Source organism: Dermacentor variabilis, unplaced genomic scaffold (assembly GCF_050947875.1).
Source record: "Dermacentor variabilis isolate Ectoservices unplaced genomic scaffold, ASM5094787v1 scaffold_16, whole genome shotgun sequence".
NCBI lineage: Eukaryota > Metazoa > Arthropoda > Arachnida > Ixodida > Ixodidae > Dermacentor > Dermacentor variabilis.
The window spans coordinates 5,381,851-5,403,735 of record NW_027460324.1 but is presented as its reverse complement, the minus strand read 5'-3'; the positions used below and the strand labels follow the sequence as shown (position 1 = coordinate 5,403,735).

At 49.4% G+C, this 21,885-nt stretch overlaps 2 protein-coding genes across 7 annotated transcripts in view; one reads left to right on the top strand and one right to left on the bottom strand.

Annotated features, from left to right (window-relative positions):
- Nucleotides 1–21,885, bottom strand: part of LOC142568051 (nuclear exosome regulator NRDE2) — a 268,770-nt gene that overhangs the window by 114,765 nt on the left and 132,120 nt on the right. For all 6 annotated transcript variants that reach the window (XM_075678129.1, XM_075678132.1, XM_075678130.1 and 3 more), the window contains one exon: nucleotides 20,509–20,777. In XM_075678129.1, coding sequence (XP_075534244.1) covers nucleotides 20,509–20,777 — 269 coding nt within the window. The remainder of the gene's footprint in view (nucleotides 1–20,508; nucleotides 20,778–21,885) is intronic.
- On the top strand, nucleotides 842–15,332 carry LOC142568081 (uncharacterized). The gene is made up of 3 exons (XM_075678179.1): nucleotides 842–1,477; nucleotides 10,000–10,137; nucleotides 15,306–15,332. Exons 1-3 carry the CDS (start codon nucleotides 842–844, stop codon nucleotides 15,330–15,332), a joined length of 801 nt encoding a protein of 266 aa, XP_075534294.1.

The following is a 21,885-nucleotide window of genomic DNA, read 5'->3' as shown; positions in this document are numbered from 1 at the left end:
GTAGAAAAGTAGTCTTTGTACCATCTGAGAAGATTTCTGAGCGGTTGCTGCTCACTCACGGGGAGGCTTGGATTTATGTCGAAGTCTGGTTCGGGAACTATGGTTATCGGGGTAAATGCGGCGGAATCCGAGAGGGCAAACGCATGGCTGGTTCCTTCAATTTCCTCTATGTATGTAATCATCGTGCCCTTGTTGACATGCTTGAACTCCTGGCTGAAGTTGGTCAGCATCACTTTTGCTTTTTCTCCATGCAGTTGAGTGATCCCACTTGTGACGCAAACTTCCCCATCGAACAGTAAATGTTGAAATCCTCGATGACGCCTTGTATGTCTGCAAGTGTTTCAATGCCGACGGAAATAACAATGCTGGAGCGAGGCGGGATGCTTACTTGATCTTCGAGCACACTCAATGCGTGGTGACGACAGCTCTCCAACAGTATCTCTTGATCTTCCGACAGCGTCATTGACTTCTGTTATAGCATGACGTCGCATAGCACTGCACAGCCAGTACGCTTATTCCTTTTGTATGGATTACGTGATTTGTCTATATATGTTCACTGTCAAATAAACGGTCATCCTTTTGCTTGTTGGAATACTGCCTGTCCACTTTATTGCACTGGCGACGAAGATGGGATGTGCCCGCTTCCGCTAGCTCAGTATGGAAGCAGTATGATAGACTATCAGTGGTCGACAGCCACGGAAAGGAAAGCGGCAGCAGCCATGACCTGGAAAGGATGAAATTATCAGTACCACAGCAACGAGTCAACGCAGTCATCGGGAGAGCGAACCAATAAGTATACAGTGGTGAAGGTGGTAAAATTTATACAGTCAATTAACTGGAAATGGCACGACTAGGGAAGCTAGACGAGTACGACGAGAAGGATCAGAATTTTCAATCCTATTTAGAACGCTTTGAGCACTTCATCACAGCAAACAATATCAGAGAGGAAAAGAAGCTGGCCGTATTCTTCAGCGTGATAGGACCACGAATGCATGAGGTGCTCAGAAGTTTGGTAGTACCCGCCGTTCCTGGGGACAAATCCTTTGAAGAGGTGACAGTGCTGTTGAAGAAGCACTGTAGTCCAAGCTGTTCGGTCATCACCGAACGTTGCAAATTTAACAGGCAAGCACAAGAGGAACAAGAAAACGTGGAGGACTTCATAGCAGCCTTAAAGCATTTAGCAAGGAAGTGCGATTTCAGTCTGTTCCAGCAAGATGTACAGCGGGACAGATTAGTGGCAGGCATAAGACACGAAGAAACGCAACTCGCCCTGTTCGCCGAAGAAAATTTAACCTTTCAAAAGGCGTGCAAGATAGCCTTGGACTGGGAGCAGGCTGCGCGACAAACAGCGTTACTGCGTGCAGAAGGCGAGGAAGCAGTGCTGCATGCCATGGCAATAAGAGGACAGAGAACTGAAAAGAAATGGAAGCTTTGGAAGTTCAAGGACGTCAAGCGAGTCGGCGAAAGATGTGACAAGGTACACGCCACTAGTGTTTGCTGGTATAAGAATGTCCAGTGTCACAGCTGTTCACAAATTGGCGATTTACAGAAGATGTGTCCCAGTAAATGCACAGAACTAAAGACTGCGAACATGGTGGACTGCTCTGATAGTGACTCTGAATTAGAAGTGTACCATGTTATTAATACAGTCCGTTCTGGATACGAAGTGCAAGTAAATGTAGAAGGGAAAAACATCTACATGAACATGGATATGGGAGCTGCTGTAACCCTAATTCCTGAGAGTGTTAAGCTGAACACATTTCCTCATGTTAAGTGCGAGCCATCGCGAGTCACCCTAAGAGCATACACTGGGGAACCCGTTCCAGTGAAGGGGCAATGCAACATTTTCATTACGACTGGAAATCAATGTTTGCGACTGCCAGTTATCACTGTCAAAGATCCCAGCAAACAGCTCCCACTGGTGATGGGGCAAAATTGGCTCGAGAGGCTAGGGCTTGACTGGAAAAGTGCGTTGTCTGTAAATGTAAGCGACGCTAGCAAAGTGGAAGCAGTGAAACAAAAGTTACCAGGGGTGTTTTCTAAGCAACACAGAGTAGCAAAGAACTACCAAGCACGGATAGTTCTAAATCAGAACTGTACGCCAGTCTTTGGCAAGGTCAGAAACGTTCCATATGCGCTACGAGATAACATAGAAAAGGAGCTGGAAAAGCTACAATAAAGTGGAGTTATACGCCGCGTGAATCAAAGTGATTGGGTAATGCCAGTGGTTGTGATTTAGAAGAAAGATAGCTCGCCGAGATTGTGCGAGGACTACAAAGTGACAATTAGTCCAGTGCTAAAGACCAACCACTACCCATCGCCTCGAGCGGAAGACCTATACTCTGCAATAGCGGGTGGCAAGGTGTTTTGTGTGTTGGATCGTTCAGCCGTGTATCAGCAGATTCCGCTTACTACCGAGCCCTGACCAGTGCTAACCATTAATACGCACATGGGACTTCGAGTTTACCATTACTTCGAGCTACCATTATTACGCACATGACTTCGAGTACCAGCGCTTACCGTTTGGTGTAGCCAGCACGCCAGCCATTTTTCATTCATTCATGGATGAGGTGCTCAAGGGCATACCGCACGTGGGATATTACATAGATGACGTTATTGTGTCGGGAAGAAATTTCACCGACTGCCAAGAGAGGTTGGAACTAGTCCTGCGGCAGCTTAATGATTACAACATGACTCTGAAAGAAGAAAAGTGTCGTTTTTTTTTTTCAGAACACCGTGACCTATCTAGGTCACACTGTGTGCACTGACGGTATCTATACCACGGAAGAAAAGTTAAAGGCAGTCAAGGAAGCGCCAAAGCCTACTTGCCAAACGGAGCTAAAGGCTTATCTAGGCATGTTAAACTTTTATGCAAAGTTTTTAAGCAACACTGCCTGTGAGGCAGAACCATTGTATCGTCTGCTGCGCAAGGATGAAAAGTGGTCATGGACATGGGAGTGTAGCGAAGCTTTTGCTGCTACGAAGCAGTTGCTTGTCAAGAGTACGTGCTCATTTTTTACGACGTTGCGAAACCAAATGCCCTGTCGTGTGACGCTTCGTCGTATAGGTTGGGTGCTGTTCTTTTTCATGAGCCTGCAGAGGGACAAGAGAGGCTAGTGGCGTTTGCATCGAGAACACTTACATCAGCTGAGAAGAACTATGCTCAGGGTGAGCGGGAAACATTAGCACTGATGTTTGGGTTAAAAAGTTTCACCGTTACTTGTATGTAAGAGAGTTCACTCTTTACACAGATCATCAGCCACTACTCGGAATATTAGGCCATGACAAATATGTGCCTACACTTGCTGCAGCTCAAATGCAAAGATGGGCAATTACGTTGGCAGCGTACAGGTATAAACTAAGATATCGGAAAGGAAGAAACGTTGAAGTGGCTGATGCTCTGCCCAGGTTACAAGGCCTATTGTAGCGGCCGACGAGCCTTCCGAGCGTCTCTTGCTTTTTGAAAGCATGCCACTAAAATCGGATGACGTGGCTAAAGCTACCAGACATGATCCCACCTTATCTCGCATGACGAACTTCATTCTAAATGGCTCGCCTTCGCAGAGCTCCGAAAAGTTTTGACCATTTTATTCACGCCACGATGAGCTATCAGTAGAGCAAGAATGCTTAACATAGGGATCAAGGGTGATCATACCTGGTAAGCTTCGGCTAATGGTCTTGCATCAATTGCATGAAGACCACCTGGGAGCTAGCCGCATGAAAGCGCTAGCAAGAAGCTTTGTGTGGTGGCTGGGTCTGACCTTTCAATTGGGAGCTACGTTCGACAGTGTCGGGTGTGTCACGCCGGTCAGAACACGGCTTCACCGGTTATCTTGCAGCCATGGTATTATCCCACAAAATCCTGGCAACATGTGCACGTCGACTATGTTGTAAAAGGCTGCCAGGCGTTGTTAGCCCTCGTCGACATGGTCTCGAAATGGATCGAGGTCTGGCCTGTGTCATCCACTACTGCTAACAAAACAATTGAAAAGTGACGTTGTGTGTTTGCCGCTTACACGATACCAGAGGTACTGGTGAGTGATAATGGAGCACAATTCATTTTTGAAGAGTTCTCAATGTTCTTGAGTGTGAACAGTGTAAGGTATGTTAAGATGCCACCGTATCATGCGGCTTCTAACGGAGTGGCCGAGCGTTTAGTACAGACAACCAAACAAGCCCTGTTGAAGCTGGTCTTACGTGACGAACTTAGCTACAAGAAGCATTCCTTCCTGGAATGTTTGGACAGCTATCTTATGAGCTATCGGAACACTCCACACAGTACCACTGGCCAGACCCCGGCAGAATTGTTTTTAAAAAGACAGCCACAGGTGAAGCTCCCCTTGCTAAAACCACATTTTACACGCTCCATGAGAGTGCAGCAACAGCACATGAAAGAACACAATGATGCGTCACGTGGGGTTCCTTGACATTATTACGATATCATTGAGCGATGCTCAAGAAACGAGCCGCCACGAGAACGACGATGAAGTTGGTCGGTGCGCTTGGCACAAGTGAGTGTCGGCCTGGCTGCCTGGCTCCAGTGTAAATAGCCTGTAAATAGCCTCTTCTGTCTGTGTCTTTCCACACGCAACATTCTGGTGGAGGTTAGCGATCCCCGTCCTCACCACGGAACTCAGAAGTGGTCGGCACACTGAGCTTGTCACCATGCCTCCTGGTGACGCGCCCACCTCTGCAACGGCTTCGGCTTGTCCCACTGCTCCAATTGTCATGGTCACCCCACATCGCGACCCAGGTGTGTTCTCTGGCCTGGAGGGCCAGGATGTGGACGACTGGATCAAACTCTATGAACACGCCAGTGCTAATAACAGCTGGGACCCAACGATTATGCTCGCCAATGTCATCTTTTATCTCGGCGGCACCCCACGCGTGTGGCACCAAACGCATGACGGTGAGATAACCAGTTGGGACAATTTCAAAGAGAAGCTACGGGAACTGTTCGGCGACCCCATTGGGTGCAAGGCTGCCGCGAGAAAGGCTCTTGCATCTCGTGTTCAGTCATCTACGGAGCCGTAAGTTTCCTACATCCTCGACGTCTTAGCTCTATGCCGCAAAGCTGATGATGCTATGTCCGAAGCCGATAAAGTGTCACATAATCTAAAAGGCATCGCTGACGACGCTTTCAATTTGCTTGTTTTCGACAATGTCTCGCCTATCGATGCCATCATCAAAGAATGCCGTCGCCTTGAACAAGCTAAGAGCCGCCATATCCCACACCACATCAGGCGCCTACCCAACACTGCTACTACGCCGACACGTGAGGGTCGACCACGTCAGACCACCACTTGTGACAACGTCACCCATATTGTTCGCCGCGAACTCGAGGCCACCTGTTCGCCAGCTATCTCCACGACGCCTCCCGATCTGCCAGCAACCACCATTGCGATGATCCAGGCCGTCGTCCGACAGGAATTTGAGAACATGGGTCTGAACTCCGTGTGTTCCGCGTCTCAACCCAGTGTTCCCCAGTTCTCTAACGGCCCTCCTCGTCCTCGGCAGTCTTTTTCCGTCACATCTCGCCGCAACCCGTCCAATTGGTGTACCCCTGATGACCAGCCGATCTGCTTCCACTGCTGTCGCATAGGCCACGTCGCTCGTCACTGCCGCAACCGATGGCCACCACCTCCTCGGACATAGACCGCCACTTATTCCCGTACCTTTGGACCTTCCGTTTCCTATACCACCCGCCATGAATCCACTGCCGCTGATGCTCCTGCTCCGAACCTTCGGTACAGCTGCTCGCCCTCACCTCGACGGCATCAGTCTTGTTCGCCCCAACTCCGTCGCTTCTCTTCACCGCCTACCGCCTCCCAGATCCAGCCGGAAAACTAGACACTGCAGCTTCTGGAGGTGAAGCTCCATTGCCGACCCTGCCCTCAAATCCTCTGCTCACGTTACCCACGAACCGAAACCTTCTTGACGTTGACGGCTATCCTGCCACGGCACTCATCGATACAGAAGCACATCTTTCAATTATGAGTGCTGCCTTCCGACGACGGCTGAACAAGTTCCTAACCCCAGCGTCGGCACGCATCGTCCGCGTTGCGAATGGCGGTACTGTGCCTATCATCGGCATGTGTACGGCACGCGTCAGCATCGCCGGCCGTCACACTCCTGTCCTCTTCACCGTAAATGCTCATTGCCCCCACGACCTCATTCTCGGCCTCGATTTTCTCTCCCCACATTCTGCTCTTATTGACTGCTCTTCCAGTACCCTTCACCTTGAGTTGCCGATGCTCGCAGAAACTTCTGATCGACATCGACGAAACTTCGACATCGACGATCGCCCTTTAGGCCAGACGCTCGCGGTCAAGCATTGGATTCTTAGTGGCGATGCTACGCCTATTCACCGACAACCGTATCGAGTTTCTGCGCTGGAACGCCGAGTAATTCAAAACGAAGTCAACAAAATGACTCTATAAAAACATCACTGAGCCTTCTTCAAGTCCCTGGGCATCACCTGTGGTGTTGGTTAAGAAGAAGGATGGTACGTGGCGCTTCTGTGTAGACTACCGTCATCTGAACAACATTACTAAGAAGGACGTCTACCCACTCCCACGTATAGACGACATCCTTGACTGCTTGCACAGTTCCAGCTATTTCTCATCAATTGACCTTCGTTCGGGATACTGGCAGATTGCTGTTGACGATATGGACCGAGAAAAGCCGCGTTCATCACACCTGATGGCCTATACCAATTTAAAGTAATGTCATTTGGATAATGCAACGCCCCTGCCACCTTCGAGCGTATGATGGACTCCTTGCTCCAAGGTTTCAAATGGTCCACATGCCTCTGCTACCTCGACGACGCCATCATCTTCTCGCCAACGTTCGACACTCACTTTGAACGTCTCACAACTATACTTGAAGTATTTCGAAAGGCAAAGCTGCAACTTAACTCGTCCAAATGTCGTTTTGGCCACCAGCAAATTACTCTTCTGGGCCATCTCGTTGACGCTTCTGGAGTACAGCCTGATCCCGACAAAACTCGCGCTGTCAGAGAGTTTCTGGTTCCAAAGAGAGCCGCAGACATTCGAAGTTTTGTAGGGCTATGCTCATACTTTCATCGTTTTATTCAAGATCTTGCGGCAATTGCTGGACCCCTCACTAATCTTTTGAAGAAAAGCGTACAATTCTCGTGGGGTACTGCAGAAGCCACCACCTTCTCTCATCTCGTTACTCTTCTTTCCTCACCACCCATTCTCGCACACTTCGACCCTGATGCCCCTACAGAATTGCGTACAGATGCCAGCGGTCATGGCGTAGGTGCCGTCTTAGCCCAGCGTCCGCATGGCAAGGATAGCGTTATTGCTTATGCGAGCCGCCTCCTAGCACAATCGGAGCGCAACTATTCCATTATGGAACAAGAATGCCTTGATGTAGTCTGGGCGGTTGCGAAGTTCCATCCTTACCTTTACGGTCGCCCTTTTTCCGTAGTCACTGACCATCATGCTCTCTGCTGGCTCTCTTCGCTAAAAGATCCTACAGGCCGGCTTGGTCGATGGGCTTTGAGGCTACAAGAATTTTCATATTCTGTGGTGTACAAGTCTGGCCACCTGCACCAAGACGCTGACAGCTTGTCACGTTACCCTGTTCACGACTCTGACTCCACGACTATTGCCAGTGCTGCTTGAGTATTCTCTGTATCCCAGCTGCTTCATTTCACCGACGAGCAACGCCGTGACGCCTACATCAGAGCACTCATCGACCATTTTGAACACCCTCCGGCCGATGCTGCTCTACGCCTTTTTGTCCTCCGCGACGGTACTCTGTATCGTCGTAACCTTCATCCGGACGGCTTTGAGTTCCTACTTGTAATACCTATACACCAACGCTCCAGCGTTCTAGAAGAACTTCACAACGCACCAACGGCAGGACATCTCGGCATATCTCGAACCTATGACCGTGTACGTCGCCGTTTTATCTGGCCGGGCCTTGCCCATTCCGTACGACGTTCCGTCGCCGCTTGTGAACTTTGCCAACGACACAAGACGCCTTCCCAGCTCCCAGCTGGTTACATGCAGCCGCTCGACATCCCTGCCGAGCCCTTCCATCGTGTCGGCTTAGACCTTCTCGGCCAATTTCCGGAATGTACATCGGGAAACATGTGGGTTAAAATCGCGGTGGACTACGCGACCCGCTACGACGTAACCCGCGCTCTTCCGACCAGTTGCGCAAATGATGTTGCGGACTTCCTCCTACATGATATTATTTTGATGCATGGTGCTCCGCGTTGTGGGGATGCGTGACTCTCACGCCTCCCCTGAGATCTAGTTTTCCCGCATGGCTCGTCTCCTGCAGGGCGGCTTCGCCCGCTGCGTGGCCTGGCGCCCGCGGCGGTCGGGTGGTACAAGCGCGGTGCGAGAGATGGCGCGAGCGTCGCGCCGCTGCGGGGTTACTCGGGCGCCGGGAGACAAGGCGCTCTGTCTCTCTTGGGGGTTCGGGAAGCAGCACGGACTAGCCGTGCCGCACGTGGAGCGACCCTCTTTCCCGGCGGGTCGGCTAACAGCGAGAACGTCCCGCGCGCCGACCCATGCTTCTGCGAGACCGCCTCGCGTGGCCGCCCTCGAACGCGCCACGATTCGCGTGACCATACACGCGAACGACCAGGCCTTGGGATGGGGCGAACATATTCGCTCGCTTCCGGTCGCGGTGAGTCAGACTTCTAGATTTGTCGCGCGCCCATCGGCATGTTTTGTGGATAGCAACTCGGCTAGCAGGCACTGATCTATGAAAGGTGCAATAAATGCCCTTGTGATTGTTTGCACAACTGTGTTGTCGTTCCTTTGTCCCAAGAATATGGGTGTGAGAGACCCCATAGCGTCAACTGCTAACAGACCGTGGCCGTACGTTTTTGGCCAAAGTCATCGATGACATAATGCGTGCCTGCTCAATACGGCATAAATTGACCACCTCCTACCATCCCCAAACGAACGGCCTCACTGAGCACCTGAACCGCACCCTTACAGACATGCTATCCAAATAAGTTCCCGACGACCACCGTGACTGGGACCTGGCTCTACCTTACATTACCTTTGCATACAACTCTTCCCGTCTCGAAACTGCTGGCTTTTCCCCGTTTTACCTCTTGTATGGCCGAGAACCGACGCTACTACTAGACACCATGCTTCCGTCCACCACAGCTTCAACTAGCGATTATGCCCGTGATGCAATCGCCCATGCTGACCACGCTCGCCAACTTGCGCGCGCTCGTCTACAAGTGTCTCAAGACAAGCAGAAGCAACGCTACGACCTCCGTCACCGTGATGTCCATTTTGTGCCCGGCAGCCTCGTGTTGCTTTGGTCACCTTCGCGTAAAGTTGGCCTACGTGAAAAACTCCTTTCTTGTTACACAGGTCCATATCGCGTGCTCCGAAAAGTGACCGATGTCACCTATGAAATTGTTCTAGCCATGCCCACTACGTCCTCCGCTGTGACAACCAGTGACATTGTCCACGTCGCCCGACTCAAGCCCTACAACTCTCCACGCGCCTTGGATATTTAATAGCATCGTGATGGTGATTTTGCCACTGGGGGGTAATATTAAGATATCATCAAGCGATGCTCAAGAAACGAGCCGCCACGAGAATGACGAAGTTGGTCGGTGCGCTTGGCGCGAGCGAGTGTCGGCCTGGCTGCCTGGCTCCAGTGTAAAAGCCTGTAAATAGCCTCTTCTTTCGGTGCCTTTCCACACGCAACAATATTTTGCTGTTGGGGACGCTGTGTGGGTGAAAACTGTGCAAGGTGAAAGAGTGTCATGGGACGATGGTGTCATTACGCAGATTGTTAGTCCTGTTACCTATCTGGTGAAAGTATTGCAGGCGGTGCAATTTACGCGTGCGGACCACATCAGAGTCCACTACACAAGCTCGGGTTCCTCAAGCTTCCCGCCAGTACAAACTGCTCCTACAGCGTCGGAAGACACAGTTCATATGTCTGTTACAACGTCTAGTGGGCCAGTCTCCATGCCACCTCTCGCAGTTCCAGGTGCGACAGAGTCTGCACATCACCAGCTTCCAGTATCTGAATCGCCCATGCCCGGAACAGCTGCCCCCGGCTCTTCGAACCAGCCAGACCCTGCATCTACAGCCGAGCTGCAAATTCTTCATCGTAGTGCACGTGTGTGACATCCCCCAAACAGATACCAACCCAGTGACTTTCGGAATTAATCTAAAGGGGAAGAAGTGTTATAGCATGACGTCGCATATCACTACGCAGCCGGTGCGTGCATTCCTTTTGTACGGATCACGTGATCCCTTGTTTATATAAGTGCACTGTCAAATAAACGGTCATTCTTTTGTTTGTTGGAATGCTGCCTGTCCGCTTTTTGCACTTTCCATTCATTGATTTGGTGACTCCAACAGCTCTCCATCAGTATCCCTTGATCTTCCGACAGTGTCCTTGACTTCAACTTAAAGGGACACTAAAGGCTACTATGAAGTCAAGTTAAAGTGATAAAGCAATGCCCTAGAACGTCTAAGGCGTCAATATAATCGCGAACAGAGCTTTAGTAACTGAAAAAGTGAGGTAAATGCATGACATAATTTGAGGCTCCCCAGCAACATTCCGGTACTAGCCTGATGACGAAGGCCCTCCTCATCATAATTTATGTCACTAGTACTCAACTACTCGTATTAAAAGGATAATTTCATAGTGAAATATTTAGTGCGCACAATTGACAAGGACACAGTGAAGGGGGACACACGAGCCCCCTTCACTGTGTCCTAGTCAATTGTGTGCGCTAAATATTTCACCATGAATTCGTACCAACTCGCCCAACTATCAGTTCTGCCGAAGATCATTTCATTAGATTATAAGATGGAAGAAAATGCTACTACTTGTTTACTTCTATTCGATTCTAAGAAAAAAATAACATTTTGACATTACCCTTGAGTAGTATGGGTGATCGAAAGGTTTCGTTTTCGCTCGACTCTGCGTGCTCGACTCTGCGCCATGCGTGCTTTGGACTTACAGTTGTTTTGTTATCACGTCGTGCTACGCTGGTTCTGCTGGCTCACGAAACTTGCATTTAGAACAAGCAGTGAGTCCATGTGATGTCGTGGGATGCGCAAACGGTCTGCGGAACTTGGCCAAGGGCAGTTGCAGCGGCAAATCCAACGTTACTTATCACTGCGTGCCATTGAGTGAACCTCTCAGTTCAAAGTAGTTAAGTGCCATACCTCTGCCACAGCGCGTTGGCAAAGAGCTGAAAAATCACATAGTGTGCTCGCTGCACTTCGTCCAGAGGATTACAAGTTCAACACTGACTTACTGAAGTCACGTGGAGTGCCTTTCAAAGCACGCCGCCAACATAGTAGTACACAACGACGCCGGCAGCGCGCGCCCTCAGCAGCAGGTCACGTTCATCAGTGCTTAAATCGCTGAAGTCGAGCCCAGCATCGCGAGCCAATGTGTCGTTGTCAGGGTCGTCCATTGCAACGAGTGTCGAAGTTGGTGTCATAAAATAAAAAACCAGCTTATCGTCGCGCGCTTTCCCTTTCGCTAGCCACCACAGTTCCGCTTTCGCGCTGCTATCGGCTCTATCTTGGCTCTGTTTCTGGCCGCACGTTTGCGTTTTCCGCAGAAAAGCCGTAGCGCCATCTGCGGGCGCCGTTTTACTCACCTGCGGCGAAATGTTACAATGAGACCATGACATCACCACTCCTCGATCAGAGGGCGGGCGAATTGAACTACGCTAGAGATACGCGGACACTTCAGAATGCATTTCCTCTTAAGATAAGTCTCTTCTTCGCACGAAACAAGCATTTCGAGGTTTCTGGGATGCTATTTCAATGGTCAACGTTGACTTAATATCAACCTTTAGTGTCCCTTTAAGGTCGATGACTGCGCGGTATTGGTTCAGGAAGTCCATGGCGGGAATGACGCCTCGTGAGCACTTCTGGAGGATAATGAAGGTGGCAGGGTTAGCCTGGTCATGAACCGTAATTCTTGCCGTGGAGATTCCAGTCGGCGTTATTAGGTATCGTCCAGCTGTCCAGATTTCAGGGCCTTTCCATGCAGTCTTAACTTTCTTCAACTGGGTGGTGACACTTCTAGGGTCCACTCATCACACCGTGTAGTAGTCACATCCTGTGTCTACTAAGGTAGTGACTGCGTGGCCGTCGGCGTGTCGTTGTTGTGTCGCCGAGATAGTGTCTTCGGCTTCTTCGTGGGCGGTGGAGGATCTTCGTCAGTTTGTTAAACAGCAACTGCACCTACATCGGTTGCTGCCCTTAGTTTCCTGGATGTGGGCTGACGGACTGGCCCCGGGTTCGGCCAGTGTATAGTTGGCGCTGCGGCGACAGGTAGCGGCCTGGTGACAGCAAATCGGACGGTCATCAGGGACTCCACGGAATGGTGGCGAGGTAGTTGGCGATGTCAAATGGGAACTCCCCAAGCTGTGGACGCAGCACATCGGCGGCGAACGCTCTCAGTCCCAATTTGCGGTATGGGCATCAGAGGTAGACATGGCCAGCTTCTCCGCAGTGATAGCAAAGCAGGCGGTGGTCGGGGGCTCGCCAAATGTCCGTCTTCCTCACATAGCTGCACTGGGCGACGGGCAGACGGTCCTGGCGGCGGCAGCAGTGGACGGATGAATTACGGCACTGCGGGGCCCTGGTGCAGGCGCGGAGGTGGACAGTGCTGGCGGGCGACAGTGGCATATGTCACCACTTCTAGCTGGGGTAGCGGCGATTGGGGCTGCAACTGAAGAACTCCAAGTGATCAATGTAATTCATCCTTGACAATGTCAGTGACCGAGGCCACCTGGGGTTGTGAAGAAGGCAAGATCTTGCGCAGTTCTTTGCACACAATGGCCCTGATGGTCTCATGAAGGTCATGGTAACCCAGTGCTTGGATGGCATGCTGCAGGGTGAGTACTTGGCGGTTATATTGCCTAGTGCGCATTTTCAGAGTTTTCTGAATCGTCGATGCCTCTGTAGAAAACTCAGCTAAGGTCTTCGGCGGGTTGCGGATCAGTCCGGCGAAAAGTTCTTGCTTGACGCCCCGCATCAGGAAGCAAACTTCTTTCTCCTCCGACAATTCCGGGTTGGCGTGCCGAAAAAGACAGGCAATCTCCTCCATGAAGATCGCGATGATGTCATTGGGCAGCTGTGCTCGGGTTTCTGGTAGAGCTTGGGCACTCTTTGTGCACCACGCTTGTGAATGTCTGCAGGAAGCTGCTTCGAAACAGGTCCAGGTCGTTAAGGTGGCTTCTTGATTCTCGAACCACGTCCTGGCGGCGTCTTCCAATGCGAAATAGACATGTTACAGCTTGTCCTTACTGTTCCAGCTGTAACATAGCGACCCTCTCATACGTCTCCAGCCAGCTTTCCGGGTCCTCGAATGTTGAACCACGGAACGTCAGTGGCACCCTGGGCTGCTGCAGCATTATAGGTGTTGGCAACACTGGGGCTGTCATAGTAGCCGCTGTCATGGCCGTGCGGTTCCTGGTCTTCTCAGGCAAAAGTCCATGCTCCAGGCATAGTCTTTGCAGCCTGTGGCTAGCTTGCTGGTATGTGGCGATGTTGGTGTTGTCTTTGTGGCTCGGGCTTGGATCACGGCTTTGTGGGGGCGTTCAGTACATGAACGCACTTGCACCTCTACCAGATGTCACGTAGTAGTGGCGGTGAATAATCCAGCTGTAAAACTGTGAATGGCATAACTAACTTTTTATTGGGCGAACTTGTGCTCACAAAAGCAAGTTACACTCAAAGCACAGCAATAGTGGCGAACACAGTTGGCGATCGTCGAAATCTGATCTGCCGGTCAGGTGTGTTGCCTTTATACACGAGCCATCCAATGTTCCACAGTAATCGCTGGTGCCTGCATGTCTTCCAGAAAGTTTTACACCATTCACATCGTGCATGCATGCAATCAGATTACACAAGGTTTGGTGACAACAGACACCGGACAGAACCATAGATAACATTCCAGAAACTTCGAATACATGTAGGCGTGTCCCGCGCTGAGCGATAACATTTGTTAGATGGTGAAAAGCACTTACCTGAAAAAGATAAACGTGCCCACGTGTCAATATATATATATATATATATATATATATATATATACACACACACACACACACACACACACTAAGAGGACGACAAACATTGACACCAAGGACAACATAGGGGAAATTACTTGTACTTACTAAATGAATTAAAGAAATGATAAATTAATGAAAATGAAAGTGGATTGTGAAAGTGAAAGGTTCAGGAGTGGTGATGCTGGGTAACACTCCCAGGGTTCTAGTAGGAAACATAAGTACCCAGGAAAGTGGATGGGAAAACGCCGCGGCGGTAGTTGAATTGGTAGAGCATCACACAGGTAATGCGAAGACGTGGAATCATTCCCCACCTGGGGCGAGTTGTTTCTTCATCCGCTTTCATTTCCATTATTTGTCATTTATTTAATTCATTTAGTAAGTACAAGTAATCTCCCTTTGTTGTCCTTGGTGTCAATGTTTGTTGGCTTCTTATGATATGCTTAATAAAAATCGAGCCCTTCAGTTAACCTCCTTTATTCTAGTTTATTACATAATGAGGTTCTTGAATCTGGTAACATTGGTGCCTTCAGGTAGTTGGTCGGGCCCCAGCACCCCACTGGAAAAATGAAAACTTTCCACCTATGCTGCTAAGTATTACATGCTGTGGGGGTTCCACTCTGCGTGCGGCTAGGGCTGAAGGCGAGCTCCGGATCTAGCCCCACGCAGTCGCTTCGTGGTACTCCCAACCCGTAGCGCGGGAATCGCGGCTACGCCGGGTTCGGACGAATAAGGCAACCAGCGGTGTCAACGGTAACAACGTTTATTGCTATTAGCAATAGCGAACACTCGCAGAGGGACGTCCTCTCAGTAATAGTAGTAAATAGGCTTGCCTCGTTGTCTGGGTGGGTCAGACACGAGGTCACTCACGGGAGGCGGCAGGTGCTGTCGTGCAGGCGGTCCAAGGTGTCGGCGTCCCAAGAGAGCGCGTCTCCCCCGGTGGCGCGCTTTTATGCCTTTTTACCTTTTTGCGAGAGGAAGTCCTCCTCGCTCGCCGGACACGTTTCCCTTTCCCGTGAGCCGCGTGGGGGGAGAGGGGTACGCGCGTCACAAGAGCGACGGAAAAAGGGAGGGCGCGTAGTGCCTCTCTCCCTTGTCTACGCCGGCCTGACCCGTCGGCTACGTGTGAACGGGACGACGCGGGTACGCGGGAGGAAATGGAGGTGGGTGCTCCCCACAATGCCTGTGTGGCATGGAAAGAGCTTAAACTTAAACTAAACGTTGCTGGCCCCTCTCCTCGCAGGCTCTGCGCTCCCAGCCGGAGAGTTGACATCAATCACGCAAGTGCACCTACGTACATGGCACTGCTGTGACGTTGCTCATAGTGACACGTGACTTCGAGAATTATTCAAGGCAAATTCAGTTATTTGTTTAATCTGTTGCCTTAATACACAAATTAATGTTTGTGGAAACAAACATACAAACAGAATGCCTGTGTGTTTTTGTTTTACTTCACACCATAGCAAGAGAGATGCACATCCCTTTCGTCTGCTTGTTAATAACATAATTTTGCTCTCAGTTGCACGCACTGAGAGCGAAATTATGTTATTTTCTACTGTGTTCCAGTGCAGCGATCATGTTCTTTCATCCTCACATGCCTGCCTCATTGCTTGTGATAGTGGCATTGATCAGGTGTGCTTGTGCAGAGCACACAAAATTGTCCAGTGCGCAAAACGAGACAAACGTAACAGCTCGTACACAAGACCATCACCAGAAGTGCGCCACTCAGCAAAAACACGAGAGAGACAGAGAAAAAAGGATGGAAGGGCCCATGAGGTATTTGTCATGCAATCCTCCGGCTCCAGTTCGGGAGAATGCAGGAAGGGAATTTCACTTGCGGAGGCTAGACGGGGCAAGTAGAGAGAGTGCCTATGTTGGTGGTGATGCTTGCCTCCTGACATCATGGCTTCGCGCCACTTCAAATAGTCTACACTTGTTAAGACGGACCCGTGTACAAAAGACTTTCGGATATAACGGACCATATTTCAGCCTTAGTTTGTTCTATCTATTTTATTAATGAAACGAAGTTCGCCTTCAACAAATTGCGCTACAACAAACTACTGGCTACAGCAGACGAAATCAGCATCAATTTTTGTCAAAGTCGGGTGCACAACATGGACTTTTGCCGTGTCTACACAGGCTGGCAACTGACTTGCAAGGGTCAGCCAACGATCATGGCTCAATATCTTGAGCACAAGGGAGGGAGGAAAGCAGTGTGGAAGCCAGTGGGAGGTGGGGGGAGTAGAGGCGAGAGAGAGGAGGGGCAGTTCTACGCCAGTGGTTGCTGTTAATGGCGTCTTGAAAGTGATCTGCAACATGAACAAAGTGTGCCCAGTGCCTGTAGCTTCGTATGCGCTATACTTTCGACGTTTAGTCTGCGTTGAAGCGACGGACAGCGTGAAGGTCAATTCACTCGCTGCTGCTACCGCGCTTCCTCATTCCAATGTTTTGACAGCAACTTTCCGCAGTCATCATGTGAGATGTGCTCATGTTTATCTGTGTGCATGTGACACCGTGCTTGTTAATTTAGTTAGTAAGCGAATGTTTACAACTTTATACAGCTGATAAAATTACTATCCTTACGTTGCATAGCTGTGTACTAATTTGCTATCATAATCGTCGCTTTGCCTCTCAGGTGAAACTGGACTTTCTTTGTTTGTTTTTTTACTTTGGATGTTGGTCACTCGCTCTTTTCAATAACGTTGTTACACATGGCGACGAAAGTTTTGAAAGTGAGGCATTTCAGATATTGCAAACGTTGGATAAAACGGACATTGCTTGTCAGTCAGATTATCGGGTCCGTTGTAACAAGAGTCAACTGCATTTGTATCTCTGCTATTGATGAACTAATTTGAAAAACTGTTGCAGTAGAATGCTCCTTAGAGGGCATGTAACAATGGGCTTCTTCGATTTTCGGCGTTCTGGCAGCCCGCTGGCAGCCAGCTAGTTCCAGTTCTGATAAGAAGTCACGTGGGCTGGGATCCCAAGACAACCCGAACCTGCCCAAAGTTTGCAAAATCGAACGCCGGTAGAGCTGGCTAAATGTAAACATGCCACCAGCATGGCAGCGCTCGGCGAGGCCGGCGCGCGCTCGGCGTAGTCGGCTCATTTACGCGTTCCCAGCTTGAAAATGTATAGTTGCATTCAGGAATACGATCACTTTCGCGCAATTTCGCGCGACTCGGCGCAGGACGCGTACTCGGCCAACCTCGCCTTGCGCAGCGCAACAGATGGCCTCCGACGCGGCGGATGACAAGACGCGAAATCGCGCGTAAGTGATTGTATACTCGAAAGCGATATCTCGAGGATCCCTGCTCGCAGTGATCACGTCGCCCACCGGCGACATTGACGAGTTGGTGTTGTGTCATCACAAGAGATGAAAAAGCAGGTGATCGGGTACGTCTCATACGCATAAAATCTCGTGCCGACCAGCTTGGGCTTCGATTTCAGAAAGTTTGTTGTGGCTGATTGTGCTTCTCATTTTGACCCTAAGGAGCTGGGGATGCGGCTGGCGCATGAAAATCCACGCCGCCTGTGACCAGCGAAACGTTACACACATTGGTCGCGATCATGAGAGCAGTAAGCCAATGTATGCGTGTCTAATGTACTGAGTGCAATCAGTGCATTCTTAGATCAACGGCCTGCAGTCGAACACATATCGGTTTCGAGCTGCCACCTAAGCATAAGACGGAGAGACGGAGCGAACACGGGCTAGCTGCAAAGCCTTTGCTAACTGCAGAAAAAGGAAATATATACTTGAAGAAAAGAGTGCTACGAAGACACGGACTAAAAGAGGAACATGTACGACGGACAACGCGCTACTTCCAACTAAATGTTTTTTGAAGAAACAAGCTTTCAAATAGATACAACCTAGAATGGCCCATCGTGACATTCCGACCTCCCTATCTCATTAGAACCGCTATCTCTTTTTTGGTAAGCGTCACTGAAGGCTAATGCACGTGCCCTCGGCCTTTGCAATGTAGAAAGCTTCTAATATCTCCTGCTCTAGTCTATCTGATGGGCCATTCTAGGTTGTATCTATTTAAAAGCTTGTTTCTTCAAAAAACATTTAGTTGGAAGTAGCGCCTTGTCCGTTGTGTACATGTTCCTCTTTTAGTCCGTGTCTTCGTAGCGCTCTTTTCTTCAAGTATGCAAAACCAACTCGCCCACATCAAGCTTCTGCTGCTTCAGAAATATATACATACGCCAGATATGTGAAAAGGAAGGCCACCAGAGAAAGACGAACCCAAAATGTACCGCAATGTGTGAATGAGCATCTACAACTTGCGTGGAACACGATGCAGATAACATGCACGCATGAGAGCGCAGCGCACTGATCACCGCCGCGAAGCCTTCAGGGGACACACACATACACACACGAAAGCTTCAAACGTTTCATCACTGCTCGTATCACACCGCTTCACAATGCGGAACAAAGCGTAAGCACCTAAAAAAAGATACCGCTAGAAGTAAGGAAATCCGAAGATGACCGTAGACAGTTGGCTGAGCGAGGTAAATTTAAGTCCTCAAGCACCCGCATTTCAATCCGTGAAGTCCTTGTAAAGATGGCGGCGAGCACCCATCGCCTCTTTTAGTCGTCTGCTAGCCAGAGAACTTCCAGAGAGCAGCCAGACCAAAATCGTCCTGGCAGGTTCTGGCAGCCCGCGGGTAGCCAGAACCGTCCAGCACGAGCGAAACGAACACTCGGCGGAAGTGCGTAGCGCGGTGGGCGGAGCAACCCAAGAAAAACGAAGATGCTCTGGCTGGCTCTGGCAGCCCGCGGGTAGCCAGAAGTGGAAAATCGAAGAAGGCCAACTTCGAGCACCTAACCAAAATTTGCTATGCGGCCTGTTGAGGGTCCTTTCAAGAAGTATGACCAGCTGGGCCACCATAATTTGATGATTCTCATAGCCTTATTCTACTACGTTCTTACCATTCACCATTTAAAATGGCTGAACTCCGCAATAAAGGTAGCATTTTAGCCAATGACAAAGTCATTGTGGTGCCATGGGCACCCAACTGACCACATAAGAGAAGGCCACAGACAATGGTGCTATCTCTCTACTGAGAGACTTTATTATAATGTGGCACTAATAAATAGTTCAAAAGAGCCCCTCACACATGCTCAAAAATCTGAGAGAGGAAATGGCAGAAGTTTGGAAGCAGAAAGCAATGCCAATCACATGCCTTCTGAAAATTTTGGGCAGAACTCATCTACAATGACTATCCAAGTATGCAAATAGCACTCTTTTGAGATGGAAATGAATTCAGAGAAATTTTAAAGGATCTTTTTTTATCACTGAATTTCGAGAACAATTTTAATGCCACATTTTTATATTGCACTGTCTTGAGATCAGCATTCAGATACATAGCTGGAAAGAAAATTTATCCGACAATGCCAAGAATGCTATTCGTATTAAAGGATCTGCAGTAGAACCTTGTTAATAAATCTAGGGAAAAAAATGTGAGAAAAACATACTAGCCGGGAAAATGTACGATCCGAAGTAAGTCAAAACTATCGTTGACATCTACGCAATGTGAAGCATTGCATGGATCACTGAGGCACGAGTCGCCATCACGTGTTGAGCTGGTGGTGCTTCGGCGGACTGAGACACGTTTTGTTGTTTTCCTATTGCGTGGTGTTTTAAGAGGGTGACAGGAAACGGAAATGAAATCGAGCTGGTGGGCGACGCCAGATGCCGCCGAAGTGAAACATGATGCCCACATTGTTCCGCCTGCAGCAGGGAATGGCGGTGTGTTTGGATTATCGCCTATTAAAAGCGTGCAGTACGTTACCAATGGCGCTATCCACCACACGCTGTAAAACAGATAGGTGAAGATATTTATCGAAATAGGTTTAACAGCGATAGCTGTGAAAGCGGGAAGCGATGGCCCAGGCAGAGATTTGCTGGTACCGAAATAAGAAACTGTGTGCGCTCCGATGTTTCCGCGTGAGACGGGCGGGTGAGTATTACAGTGAAGCTGCCGCGGCGGGCAGCTATACACTGTCTCAATCACGTATGCCTCGTGCCTTTTCTGGTTTACATGGGATCTAGTGGCCGGATAATGTATCATACGATTGCCGTTTGGCAACGTACCGAACCTTGGTACCGAAAAATTATGTTTTCTGAGAACGTATGAACCGGTAAAAATGAGAGTAACTCCATTTGGCCTTTTTTTTTTGTCCTTAATTGCGAACGCTGGCGACAGGAAAACGTGTGTAATGGGAACTTATGAATGAGGTTCAACTGTATATATTTAGTGGGCAGAGCAACTAGCAGAAAGACACAGTCATCTGGATTCTTGAATATGTGATACCAGGACAAAAGTGTGCAACCTGCGCAAATATCAGTGCGTTTACAGAGGCCAGACTAGAATACATGGTGGGAAATGAACCATGTTTACCCCAGCATGCAGTGCACCATGTTTCAGAGGGCTGCACTCACATGCAGATCCAAACCCAGCAGGAGCGAAAACCAGGCCCGAAACAGGTGCAGCTTGGCGGCTGGCTGTCGCAGCCGAAACAGGGCGGGCCCCACGTCCTCGAAGAGCACCATGCGCTCGGGGTCTTCTGAGGTCACCTCCTCCGAGACCAGGTCAGGGCGGTACGGCTGCCACTGGTGCAGGTCACGCAGACTCTCCAGCGCTAGCCACGCATCGGCCAAGCTGGGCCGCCGGCTTACAATCTCGTCTTCTAGCCGCTGGCATTCCTCACCTGTGTAATGTTGAGTGCACTGGCTCTTGTAGCACTGTGTAGGTAGAGCTTCCATCACAAATCTTGCTAAAAATTGCACAAGTGTTGAAAATTGAGCTTGTCAGTGTACTTTGTTGGTAACTTGGGAACAGCGCGAAACAATGGGACAACAGAGGCCGCACACTTGCACAGACTAACAAGAAACTGTGACTGCTGGTCTGCGGACACGTGTTGTCCTTCTTGTCCCATCGTTTCGCGCTATTCCCAAGTTACCAATCTCGCAATAAATCCTTAGCCTACTCAGTCCCCAGTGGTTGCGAAGCATATAACGAAAGGTATTAAAGCGAAACTGAAACAAACTTAAATCAAATCAATCTTTAATAACACTTGTCATTGGGGCTAGTTGGTGTGTGCTTCTTACAACAAACACAATCCAACACGCCAAGAAAGAGATTGGCAAAAGGAAAGGGCGTAACTCACAACCAACTTTATTCCTTGCAAACATCGCAATATATAGCCACGCCATACATGTGCAGCGAGATTCTGTGCTAGTTTGAAAAGCACCTAAAAAATTCTAACTCAGCACTGCACAACACTACTGACGTATCGCTAATACAGATATCTTTATTTCTTCTCATGTAGTATGCCTCCAACATTTCTCGTGCCAGCACCTCGTTGCTTCTGCCAAGAATGGTGACCCTTTTAAATCTTACCCTACATTTTTAGGATGCACGCTTTTCTGATTAAAAAATCAAGTTGATAGACAGTGCTCATCCCATGTTCTTCCTCTCGGGGCTCATCCACATCAGTGATTCGCAAAAGTGGTGCGGCCAAATTGGTTGCAAATAGCTAGAAATGGTTGCTTTGGTTTAAAAGCAACTGTTTTGGGTCAGTCACTCACCGCTCGATCGTTTAATCGTACAACTGCATTTGCAGACCTACTGGATGAATTAGCAGCACACGAACAGGATGTTTATAAAATAAGCGGATGCTTATTTTACGTGGTGACGATACAAACAGATCTGAACAGCATCAATTGCAAGACATTTCGTTGTGCTGCCCATCGCACTTGCCGGTACGAATGGGCCCCCGATCTTCATCCATCTGCTCCCAATGCAAGGGGACTTGT

Bases quoted from the DNA above. Each gene is read 5' to 3' on its own strand.
- LOC142568081 (XM_075678179.1), top strand. From the start codon at position 842: ATGGCACGACTAGGGAAGCTAGACGAGTACGACGAGAAGGATCAGAAT. The intron at 1,478-9,999 runs GTACACGCCACT...CACCTCTCGCAG, and splicing joins TCGGCGAAAGATGTGACAAG to TTCCAGGTGCGACAGAGTCT. The intron at 10,138-15,305 runs GTGTGTGACATC...CTCTCCTCGCAG, and splicing joins AATTCTTCATCGTAGTGCAC to GCTCTGCGCTCCCAGCCGGA.